Source organism: Mus pahari, chromosome 21, assembly GCF_900095145.1.
Source record: "Mus pahari chromosome 21, PAHARI_EIJ_v1.1, whole genome shotgun sequence".
NCBI classification, from domain to species: Eukaryota; Metazoa; Chordata; class Mammalia; order Rodentia; family Muridae; genus Mus; species Mus pahari.
The window spans coordinates 20,549,616-20,562,300 of record NC_034610.1 but is presented as its reverse complement, the minus strand read 5'-3'; the positions used below and the strand labels follow the sequence as shown (position 1 = coordinate 20,562,300).

Below are 12,685 nucleotides of genomic sequence, written 5' to 3'. Positions count from 1 at the left end.
CCCACGCTGCCCCAAGTCCCACGCTGCCCCAAGTCCCACGCTGCCCCAAGTCCCACGCTGCCCCAAGTCCCACGCTGCCCCAAGTCCCACGCTGCGGAGAGCGGGGAGGCAGGGCTTAGCCTGCCATGGGTGCCTGTCTGCGCGTGCCCATGGAGGCAACTGGGACCCTCCTATGCTGCTCCCTCCACCGAGGCCTACACCCTATGCGGTGAACTCAGCAGAAGGTGGAGAAGAAGGTGAGGGTACTCATACTCTGGGAGTGTACCTCATCTGGGAACAGGCTGCCTTCATCCACAGTGTAGATGGTGTCCCAGCCAGCTTTAACTATGAACCTGACACAGCCCTGAGTCACTTAAAAAGACAGTCTCAATGGTGGGACTTCCCAGATCAGACCACAGCTGCCCTCTTGATGCTAGGCCACGCCCAGAGAGTCACAAGGTCACCTGAGGAGACTGAAAGTCAAGAGCTGGGCAGTCTGAGAGAGATGCAGAATATTCTAGACTGAAGGAAGCCCTGGTTTGAAGAATCTTGCCCTTATGTGAGCACCCTGTTCTCGTGATTCGCTTTGCGATGTGCCTCAACTTCTCTGCATGCTTGGGTGGGTCCCCTCCGAGAATGTAAAAGTAAGCGAAGAGACCCACGTAGAGACATTATGTCCAAGAAGGCGCAATACGGGAAATCTAGTGCAGTATAATCCTGGAAGAATAAAGATCTCATCAAAGAGCAAGAAGTGAAGAACAAGGACGTGAATCAAGTGCTCTGCATAGCCTCGAAGCCAAAGGCTCTCACATCAACGTTTCAAATAACCTGTCTGAAAATGTCAGCCACGCGCATCAGTAGATACAAGAGCAGCAGGGGCACAGCGGGCATTGGGGGTGGAGCAGGGTGGGGGTGGGGGTGTGCAGACTCGGGTAGGGAAGCCCTGAAGCAGGCAAGGGCCACTGACCACAGGCTGTTAAGTGATATTCACACTGAACTGCAGAAAGCATGCAAACATCTGGCTTATGTGAGAGACACTCCTAGAAGCCAGCAGGCTGGGGACCCAAGGAAAAGACAGACATAGAAGGAGGCGGCTGGAAGCTGCCCCAGTGTGAGACCTGAGGCTCCCACTGCAGAACAGTTACCAACACACCTCCAAGGCACATGGCCTTCATTCATCTGAAATGACCCTGGAGACATCCAAGGCGCTGTGGGAGAGGACCGGCTCTTCCCCAGATCTCCTCCAGACAAGAAGGCAAAGCTGTGGCTGCTTCCCACAGAAAATGACAGTGAACATGGCTGGTGCAACTGATGAGAGGTCTGTTCATGACAGGCTACTCTGACGTGGAGGAGGCAGTGGGCAGGGCCAGGCCAACATCAGGATAGCTTGTACAGGGCATCAAGGAGGTAACCACGATCCAGATGAGCTGGCCCAGCCCCGCCCGGCCCAGCAGCCCCCATCCCAAGTTACCAGGTGTGTCCTGAGGACATCATTCCCACATCACGGACATGAAAGTTCCACCTACCGCTCCAAGCATGATTCTGAAGACCAGCCAGCGGAAGCCCCACAGGACAATCTGGGATGTAGGGGTGTGCTTGGGCAGGCGGGACAGTGTCCAGAGAGGGCACAGAAAGATCCCCAGAAATCCTGTTTCCAGCAGCTGTGACTCCCATCCTGCAGGGGTTGGGGGGTTGGGGTGGGGCACAAGAGGAGACACAGAGAGGAAATTTTGTCAGTGGGATCAAATGTTGACAAAGGAATCTCCCCCAAGTTCAGCCTGACCAAGAAGTCCTTAAAATGAAACCGAGACACGCAAATGTCACCATGTAGATGCAGAGCTCTGAGTGTGTGACCCAGAGCCTGGGACCAGGGAATGCCACAGCTCCAGGTACCCTCCCTTCTTTTGTGGACAGGAGGGACCTGTACTGCCAAGTTCAGATGACCCTTGCCGTCTTGTGTGGGATGCGGCGTGATCTGAGCCCACACTGCCAGGGGGCACATGTGGGAAGACTTTGCTTTTAGATTTACGTGAAAACTCACTGCTTTGAATGTCCTGCCCAAGGAATATTTGCCAGTACAGGTGCAGTCACAACACATGACAAACTCTGCGGGAGGGTGGATCCCACTCGGGCCCAGGTCGAATGAGTCAGGCAAAGCTGGCCGCCAAGGATCAGGAAACCCAAGTGAGTGACTTGTGAGTCCTCGAGAGGGCAGAGAGCTATGTCTGTGTGTGGACACCTGCTATTCTTCCAGGGGGTGTTCAGCACAGGAAATGCCACGAGAACAGCCCACAGGTGAGCCTGAAAGAGGGGACAGCTCTGTGGCAGAGGAAGCCCCACTGCTGGTACTGTCCTCGCCATTTGAGGAATGGCAGCCCAAGGGGCCGGGCATGTTTTCTGCCCACAAGGTCCCAGGACACCAGGCAGGGCTGTGTTATCCCTTTGTGCTGACAAGTAGCCATTCGCAGTGACGGCCCTTAACTATGCACATGGGCACCTCACAGAGTAAGGGACAGTTAGGGAGTGACAGCATTAGGGGGACCTTCTAGTAGAGGACAGGTACAGGGAGTTACACATGCTGCTTTTTTCTACACAAGTTAGTTTAGAATTAAAGCTTATACAATAGCTATTAGCATGAAGTCATACTAGAGTATAAACTAGGTACACATGAGTCCATGCTGACAGAACCAACAACCAACTCAACAGAGACACGGGACCAGGCGCAGATTTCCCAGAACAACCCTGCACAGTGCACCGGCCCTGGGCATCAGTTGCCATCCTCGGCAGGCAGACGGTATGGGGAGGGCCATCTATAGTGGCCTCCCCAGGTGATCCAAGTCAACTCAGCAAGGTTTGCAGTGTGTGTCAAAGCAGGTGAGGGAGGAGCTATCCTCCCACCCCAAACCCACACCAGCTCACCACGGGGAAGACAAAAGCTGGGGCATGGAGGGGGCTCCACACACTGAGCAGCACACCAAACTGCCAAGGCTTAAAAGCCGAGGGAGACAGAAGGCATCATCAGCTGAGACAGCTGAAACGTGGTGACTAAATGTTACCTGGGGTCCTGGGTCAGCAAGAACAGCAAAGAAAAACTTAGGGGAAACTGAGGAAGTATGCAATGTGGTGATGGTCCTGAATGAGTCGAGATGTGGCAGCCAGGTATATTTTCACAATAGTTCTATAGACATCAATAGCTCTAAAACAGAAAATCTCTTCCTGACGATCAGGATCTTGTTACTGTACCCACGTCCTCCATTACTCTTCACACACCACCCTCAAAGGACTGCCCCATAAGCCACAGGCCGGCTTTGCTTTGGGTCTCCTGCTATTCCCCTGTCGAATCTGCTGTCCCCTCCCCATCTGTGCTAGGGTTGGTTCATTTCAATGGCTGTCCCCTTGGAAGCCACCCATCCACCTGATGAGCAGGGTGCATCTAAGTGAAGTGACAAGCCATGGGCTGGTTCTGACAGGGAGCTAAGGTGGATAGGCAAGCGGTCATGAGCCGTGCTTCAGTGGGTGCTGAAGCTGAGCTGAGACCACGCAGCTGGGATTTGCTGAGCTGGAGAGCCACGTGCATCAGGCGGAGCTGGGCCTCTCGCGCCAAGCTTTCCTGTTCTTGGCAGGACTCCAAGGCTGAGCATTTGGTTAGTGTCACCAAAGGAGACAAACCCAGGAAAAGAAGCAGGGACCCCATTTAATGGCATTACTGCCATTTTCAAAATCTGGGATGGGATGGGTTCTGGGTCCCCTCAGCCTGGCTGCTTCTGCTGCTGTGTGCCCAGGGAAGGAGCTTGTAGCCCTCTGTACACTGCATGACTGAATCCTGTCCTGCTGGCAGTGAAAAATGTGCTAAGCAATACCCCCTCCCCAGCCTTCCTTTTCACATTGGTGGTCCCCTGGCATAACAATCCCTTTGGTTTTTTTCTCTGGGGATAATTTGCATTAGTTTAGGATGCATTTCACATGACTGTGCCTGTTACCCCATGGAATTTCATGGCTGGTAGTGTCCATGTAGGGAAGTGTCCGGTAAGCTCCGCTCCAGCCATGATCTGTGACCATTTTGAGGAAGAACCTTAAGATTACATGCTCCCTCTTCCACTGGGCCGGTAAAAGAACTCAGAAGCCCAGAGAACAAATCTGGGAGCCAGAGTCCACTCCACTCCACTCCACTCCACTCCACTCCACTGCGTACTGAGCGAGTAGAACATCAGCTTGCATCACACCTACCAAGCTGCCCACCCCTGCTGGAACCCCTTTGCTAGCCCTGGGGCAGGGTAGAGCTGGCACTGTGACAGATGCCACATACAGTCTCAGAGCTTTTAGGGGACACATTCCCCAGAGCTTAGAGCCTGCCTAATTGCCACCTTGATCTGCAGACGTAGGAATGGAATTTTAACACGAACTGCAGTGAGTGACACCGTTCAAAGTGATTGATACACAATGGCAGAACCCAGAGATGCATGCCAGTTCCAAGAGGCAGGGTGACAGGGCTGGGGGTGGGGGTGCGTGACAGGGCAGGGCTGGGTGACAAAAGACAAGCTGTCTAGAACATGAAGGAGGGTGTGTGGGAGGGTCTCCCCACACCCCTCGGCCTTCAGAGGGTGTGGGATGTTCCCGTCCTATTTGGATAAACATCACTGAGTCAAGACCCGTGGAGCTGTCTCCAACTTAAGTCTCTGCCTTGTCCCAATTCAGGGAATGGCTGGGACTCACTGGGGTCTTTCTGACAGAAGCCAGGGCTGCCTGGTGGCAGTAGCCTGTGACAGACACCCAGGAGGGAAGGGCTACTGCACTCCCACCTGCTCGCCTTCTTTGCCTGGATTTGTGGCGTCTCGGCAGCTGCACCGTGTGCACAAGGAAGGCCATTGTTCTCCTCAGCACGGCAGGAGATGAATCCCCAGAAAAAATAAATAACTAGCACACTGCCAGGGGCCAAGTGACCCAGTGAGGGTGGGTGGGTGGTTAGCCATTCTTGCCCAGGGTACCAAATTCTTATGCAGTGGACAGAGTTGGGACGGCGCCTTCTACAGGAGACAGGCGGCTCTAACTGAACAAACACAACCTTGTGCAATTGCATTCTCAACAGCGTCCCTCCCATTGTCTGTGCCTGTGAGCTAAGTCTTCTCTACTGGGGCAGCCAGAAAGGGTCTTGCCTACTGTCCAGGTCTCGGGACAGCGCTGCCCTTGCATAGTTTGTCCTTCAGGCAACAGGGACAGAGTCTCACCAGTTGGGCATGCCAGGTGGCTGTCAGGAGAGGCTCACGAGGGTTCCTGAGTGACAGCACTGTGGAGACTTCCTTCATGTGGTGACAGACATCTGGTTCTAGAACCTTCTCTCTTCCACAGTCCGCCCCTTTCAATTCCAGTCACACAGCTGAGCACTGAACCAGTTGTACCTAGAGTTGTACATGTGACATGAATGGGGCCATGCAACCTCTCAACACAGCTTAGAGAAGCTCTCCGTTCGGAGCTGTTTCTTGGGGTGTGGGCATAAGGCTTGGGTGGCACAGCAGGCATGCTCACTGGATACCACAGATGAGATCAGATGTGCCAGGGTACATGTGTGAAACTATTCCCAGGGAAGAACAAATGCCTCGTGTTTAAGAGAGACTGCTAAAGAGAGCTTCCTGGGAGCACCGCACCCACAGACTGAGCATCCAGTGCACACTTATAGTTGCAGTATTCTGGAGGTGGAGGCAGGAGGATTGGGAGTGAGGTCAGGCTTGTTTGGGCAACTTAGGGATACCATGCTTCAAGAGTGAGAGACCTGTGGAAGAGAAGGAGAAGAAATGATGGGGTAGGGAGAGAGAGAGAGAGAGAGAGAGAGAGAGAGAGAGAGAGAGAGAGATTTCAACATGAATCTTCCCAGTTGCATATGGAAACAGCCTAGATGCTGAACAATGCAACACCACCCAGGGGTAGAGCCACATCTCCATGCTATGTCTGAGGAAAGACTGCGTACGCCAGTCTCGCCAGTCTCCTGTTCCCACCTGCAGTGGTCATTGTGCTTGCCACTCTCCAGGACAGTTATGTAGCCATCCCAGCTTCCTCCCAGCCTGGGTGAGGAAGAGTTCACAGGCTGTAGACTCAGGGAAGATCTGAGCGCAGACACTAACTGCACGAGGAAACGGAGGCAGAGAGCATTTAGTCACCAGGCCCGGGACCTCTGCCTGAGTACCTTCCTTACACTGTCCAGGGGGCTCAGGTGTCCGCAGACTGGACACAGCCAGGAGAAGTCAGATGTAAGGTGGAGGCAATAAGAAGATTCTAGACCCCAGAGACTGCCAGGGTGGAGAAGCCGAGGCAGAGAGACCTTTCTGGGCCCTACCCCTTGCTTGGCTACACATTATTTATTCTCAAACAGAACCAACGAATGGTGCTGCCTCCTCTGTTCACTGGCATCAAAGAAAGGAGAAGGACACCAGGCGTCCATCCAGAGGCTTGGCCAGCTGGGCAAATGCTGGAATGAAGGGACACAAGGAGCCAGCAAAAGGAGGCCAGGCAGTTATACAGGACAGCTGCCCTGGACAGGGAGGCTGTCTGGCTGAGTGGCTCATGGATGAGGGGTCCTCAGCCTTAACAGAGGCTTAGAGGCTAAGCTAGAGAGTTTGATGCTAAAATCAGCCAGGGAAAATGGCAGCTTGAGGGATGAGGGGACGTGGGCTCTCAGGACCACCAGCTTGATGTACAGGTATGGCAGGCGAGAGGTAGGCATAGTCTGGCTGGATGCAAGGCCGGGGACCAATCAAGGGCAGAGTACAGTCAAGTTAGCAGAGGGCCCAACAGTCTGGGAAGGGGTGGAGGATATGGGGAACAGGGAACAGGCAGAAACTTTCGGAAGGCCCCATTGGTGGGGTGCTATCTCATCAGGTGGGAAAGTTCACCCCAAAAGGCTGTTTCTTGCTCAAGATCACCACGAACAGGACAGGAGTCATGTTATGGTGTGCCAGCTGTCACTCCTGTCAGGGTCAGTCAGGACATAGATGAAATCAGCCATGTGAGGAAAAAAGGCCTAGGAGTGGTACCAGTGGCCAGCCTGGTACCAGGCTGGGGGCTAGAGGGGGGCAGCAGGAGTCATACAGTGTGAGGCGCGGTGAGATATCACCTGGAGCGGGGCAAGAGTTACTTGTGTCAAAGGTCAGTTAACGCCACAAATAAGATGAGAGCTCTGAAGCGTCTGAGGCCACTTCCCTGAGATGGCCACTCTAGAGAGAAGCCAGCAGCCAGGCTGCATGAGCTAGTCAGAACGACTTCAGATAGTCAGAAAGAGAAATTTAATATAGCGCAGATGGATCCTTCAAAAGTGACAGCATGATCCACGTGAGGAATAGGAAATCCATTAGCTCCTTCGTTAAAAACAGGGAGAAGGGGGCAAAGCACTCCCTCCTGACTGGCTGTCACTCCAGCAACGAGCCGCCCGCCCTCTGCCACCCCAGGGGCTTCTAATGATGGCCCTGGAGGGAGCCCACAGCTTTTAAAAGTTTCCTTAATTTTCATAGGTTATATTTTAGGAGAAGTTATGAGCTAGCATAGCAAAATTTTGCCTTGCTCTACTGCTAGCATGGGATGGGAAGGAAGGCTGGCGGGTAACAGAGACTCTATGGGCCACATGGTGCCCAGCAGTGCTTAGCAAAGCTGGGGGTGCACTAACTTAAGCAGTGACATCATGATGAAGCTACCCCTAACCTCCCCGAAAGCCACAAGCCTTACGTCTGTGTCTCTGACCTCAGAGTCTGTCCTCTACGGTCTGCAACTGTGATGGGGAGTGTGTGTGTGGATCTGTTGGGTCCCAGGACTGTAACTGTGCTGCCTTTCTGCCACACCAGGCAGCCACAGACCACAAGAAGGAAGCTGTGTTCTGTGAGCCAGACTACAGGACCCACGTTGCCACATTCTTCCAAGTTCACCTAAGTTTGGATTTGTGCTTTTACCCATACACCGTTCTGAAAATTCACTCCTGAGAATTTGGGTTTGTCTTGTAGCGGCTATAATAGAGACCCGACCCAAGGTTTGGATGTTATTTGACTTGTTTTTAGGTGGGGTCTCTCTTGTTCTGTAGCCCGGGCTGACTTGGAACTCACTATGTGTTCCATACTGAATGCAAACCCATAGCTCCCACCGCCTCCTCAGGTGAGCGGTGCTGAGGACAGAAGCCAGCAGACCCGGGGCACCAAAGTGGGGAGTGCTGGGAAACCACCACAGTTGGAAAGCAGAGCCAGGGTGACCTGCAGCCAGCAGGCCTGGGTGCACAATGGCTTCTGTCTCAGACGGAGCCCCAGTAGCAGTTGCGCTGCACATGTGTGGGTCATCACCCTCTTGCAGAAACTCCCAAATAACAGCTGACACACCCTCGAGGTAACCTATCGAGCCACACGGAGATGTCCCTTCTTATCACACTCCCCACTCACCTTATACACTCTAAGTTGCCCTTGGGGCTGGAAGGGATCTATGACAGAACTGTCCCCACAGGGAAGGAGCACTGTTGTGTGCGGTCCTCACCCTACCACCTCCCTCCTCTTCCTCCCCTAGAACCAGCTAGGCACATGCAGCTCTACACAGGAATCCACACACAGGCACAAATATAGGACTGTCAGCCCGGATGGCCCTGCTGCTTTAGGCTGAGCACCCCACAAGCAATGAGGCACACCCTAATTCACTAATGGAGGGCAAGCCAGGCAGGCTTCATGCTGTGAGTGTAATCAAGAAAGCCACTTGTGGTTCCTCATGCCAGATGCCAGCACTTATGAGGTTGAGTCAGGAGGATTGCCCTAAGTTCGATGTCAAAAGGCCACAGAGGAGTGGGACCCTGTCTTAAAATGCAAGAAATTGTAAAAAAACAAAAAAGAAAGAAAGAAAGAAAGAAAGAAAAAGAAAAAACAAAGGAAAAAAAGAAAAAAGAAAAAACAAAGGAAAAAAGAAAAAAGAAAAAACAAAGGAAAAAAGAAAAAAGAAAGAACAAAAGAAAGAAAAGAAAAAAAAAAAAAAGAAAGAAACGGACTTACCAGCAACCATAGGACAAAGCTGAGAAGTTTGGAAGATTGCTAATTCACATTTTAAGGATGTCCTTGGGCACTCAGAGAAACAGGAAGTGACCTCCATAACCCACATGCCCTTGTGGTGACCCTTGCTGCAGCCTAGGTCCCAGGTGCTTGTTAATGTTCAGTTGCTAGGACAACCGGACTTCTGAGCCACCGGGTGTCCCCCATTGCTTAGATCTCGGCAGGTGTTGCCAGCTAGCCTGGAAACGGAGTCTACAGTGGTGACCTCTGCAGCTTTATTGCCTCTGGATAAATACAAATATGCTTCCCCTCAACGGAAATTAGACTTAGCCAGATTTTTTTCAGATTAATATATTCCAAATATTTAACGTATAGATAGCATGCTGAAGGGCACACATTTTCTTGGGTTTTCTTCTGTTTCCTGTGTGTGGAAATGAGCTACAGACTGCCCAGCCTCAAAGCCACAGGCCAGGGTCCTAAGGGAGTGTCAGACTCCATGGCCCTGCGGCACTCACTGTCTTCAAGGCTTGGGCCACATGGGCCTCTAAGATCTAAAAATGTGGCTCATGTGACTGAGGGAGAAATTAAAATCTAGTTCAAATGGGTTTAGGTTTAAATGACTACATGGGGCGGGGGTGCCCACGGTCCATAGATTGGACCTCAACTCCCATCCATCTCAGGGGCAGTACCTGCTCAGGTCCATGTAGTATGGGTCTTAATACAGAAACAAGGTTGGACAAACTTCCATCTGCTCCCTGCCCTGGTGTCTCGGGTGTTTAAGAAGGAGCCCACCAACTGCCCTACCCCTAGTCCTGTACCTTCTATAATTGCCCTACCCCTAGCCCTGCACCTTCTATAATTGCCCTACCCCTAGCCCTGCACCTTCTATAATTGCCCTACCCCTAGCCCTGCACCTTCTATAATTGCCCTACCCCTAGTCCTGTACCTTCTATAATTGCCCTACCCCTAGCCCTGTACCTCCTATGGGCTTCCAAGACTGCTGCTGCTCAGTGACATTAATGCCCCCAATGGCATCACCAGTTCGATGCTGAAGTGGGAGAGCCTCACACACTTTTTAAGGAGGTGTTAGCTTGCCTGGAAAGTGGATCGGAAATACATATTACTGCCATATTTCCATGTCAGAGGCCAGAGAGGTCCAGTGGGCTGTGCTTGGAACCCAGGGTGGACACTGCTGCTCGCCTCGCCCAGCCCTCGCGGTGCCCTCCCCCGCAGGTCTACAGTGACACTGGCATTGACACTAGAGGGTAAGTCTGGAGAGGACAGCCCAGCCACAGACCCGCACATGGGACAGTTGACCAGTCCAGCGTGTTGGTTCCCAGCAGGCACAACTGGACAGAGGTGGGCACTGCAGCCATACACTGGGGCCCTACGGCACTGCTCAGGGTTTGACGGCCTAAGGCGGCTCATTCTTAATACTACCAGGAGAAATTTCTGGAAATGTTTTCTTTTAGAAAACTAGTGAGAGCATCCCTTTCTCAGGGGCGGGGTGGGGTGGGGTGGGGTTGTGACAAGGTTTCTCTGTGTAGTCCTGGCTGTCCTGAACCTAGCTCTGTAGGCCAGGCTGGCCCCACATGCAGAGATCTGTCAGCTTCTGCCTCCAGAGCACTGGGATGAAAGGAATGTACCTCCATGTCCAGCTACGGATCCCATTTAAGCTGAACCAGGTGACATAATTCTCACAAGAAAATGACCCAGACAGGAAGTGACCAGCACCCATGACCCACACTCTGTACACCTGACCTAGGTCTCCTTTCTTCTCTGGAGCCAAGCCTATCTCACACTTCTGCTCCAGCACCCACTCCTCCAGCCACCGTCTCAGCCTCCACGGGAGGAGAAGAGGCACATCATCGTTCAGGCTGAGAGGTGAGAGCAGAGGTTACCTGGCCTCCAAGAGCCCTCACAGCTGTCCTGTCCTCTGAGAGGGGTATGCAGTAGCATTCCGGGTGTTCTTTGCCCACTTCCCAGGCAAGCTGACGCCCACTACCCCGCCATGTTCCAACTGAGCACTGTGATTGGATTAGGAGATTAGTAAAGCATACCCCTGGGATTACCTGAGAGGACTGGCATGAAGGGCAGCAACAGAAGACACGCCCCACACACTGAGTGTGAACAGCAACAGAAGACACTCCCCCACACACTGAGTGTGAGCAGCAATGGAAGACACGCCCCCACACTCAGCACCAGCCAAGACAGGCCAGGGCCCAGACAGAGCAAAAGCAGAAGGAAGCCGACCAGTGTAGGCTCTCCTCTGTCTCTGCCTCCCATCTCCCCTCAGAGGAGCCACCTTGCTGAAGCACACGCTCTTGCCACCACCACACACCGGCTCAGGAACATCAGAGCTCAGTGAGCACGGGCTGAGCCCTCTGATGGGAGATTTTCAGATGGGATGGGGGAGAGGAACCAGGCCCTGAACCTAAGTTGGACAGAGAAGTGTCCTTTCCTGTCATCGATGCACCTGAAAGGCACTTGGTGAGTCAGACTTCACGCCTTAGGCAATGTGGCATCTCTTGCCGCATCACTGCACATCCACTGGCCCTGTGCTCACCCGGCCACTGCCTGCGTTGGAAGCTCAAACCACAACTCCATTTCTCCTGGGTTCTCAGCTCCTCACCTAGCCCCTGCTTAGCCCAGACCCCACATCACAGATGACTACCCTTGTACACACACTTCTGTGTACACATACTTCTGCTCATCTCAATGCTTACACCATGCTTACACATGCTACACTGGGCCAAGAAACCTCTGGACAGGCTGACAGAGCCATGCGGGGGTGGCCTAGGCAGCCCCCTGCCATCCTCTGTACCCACTTCCTGCAGACACGCCCTCAAACACTACCAGCAGTAACACAGAAAACAGCCCAGAACCTCTCAGCTACACAGCAGTCAGATGGGCAAGTCCTGGAGCAGGTAGCCCTTCCTGCTGTACTAAATCCGTGGACTCCCCTGCCAGGAAGAACTCTAGCAACTCAGCTGTGGCGCAGCTTTCAGGCCAGAGGAGCTGAGCCTTTGAAGTCTCCTTGTCCTGCTATAAGCTCAGGGATGGATCATCACACCTTTGACCCCACATCCGGGATAAGACAGGTTGCAGGAACCTCTCAGGGTTCCTGATCGCTGGCCATGCCATCTTCCAAGGAGGGCCACAGCCTCAGCTACTCTGGCCATGCCTGCCACCTGAAGCCACCAGTCAATGATCCCCGAAGCCAGACAGAGAGAGATGGTGGCTTGATGCCTTTGAGTCTGTCGGCCTGTGCTTCAGCAAACTTGTTTGTTTGGTTTGGTTTTCTGTGTGTTTGTGTATCTGTTCAGGCCCATGTGCTCTGGGTATCATTCCTCAGCTCACAGCCATCTTTTCTTTTCTGAGATATTCTCTCACTGAGACCTGGGGCTTGACAAGCACATGAAGCTGGCTGGATCACAAATGAGTTCCACCATGGCCGGCTTTTTACATGGGGTCCGGGATCAGATTCGGTCCTCATGCTTAAAAGATAAGGCATCCAGCCAATGGAGCTATCACCCTAGCCCCTGCCAACGGGGCTTCTCCAGTAGCTTCAGTAGTTTGTGCTTAAAAACGCCCTGGCAGAAGAGAAAAGCACTTGTGTCAAGCTCTCACCTGTGTTCAGTGTGACTCACTCTCTGCCTTCCACTGTGTTTATCAGAGAGAAGCACTTGTGTCAAGCTCTCACCTGT

The 12,685-nt window shown here is 52.9% G+C and overlaps 1 protein-coding gene across 3 annotated transcripts in view; it reads right to left on the bottom strand.

The window, feature by feature from the left end:
• The window catches only part of Lmf1 (lipase maturation factor 1), an 81,855-nt gene that overhangs the window by 47,187 nt on the left and 21,983 nt on the right, over positions 1 to 12,685 (bottom strand). For 2 of the 3 annotated variants that reach the window (XM_021221399.1, XM_029533155.1), the window contains one exon: positions 1,506 to 1,654. In XM_021221399.1, coding sequence (XP_021077058.1) covers positions 1,506 to 1,654 — 149 coding nt within the window. Of the gene's footprint in view, positions 1 to 1,505; positions 1,655 to 5,204; positions 5,293 to 12,685 lie in introns of those variants that run through there. The other variant, XM_029533156.1, reaches the window with a different exon arrangement.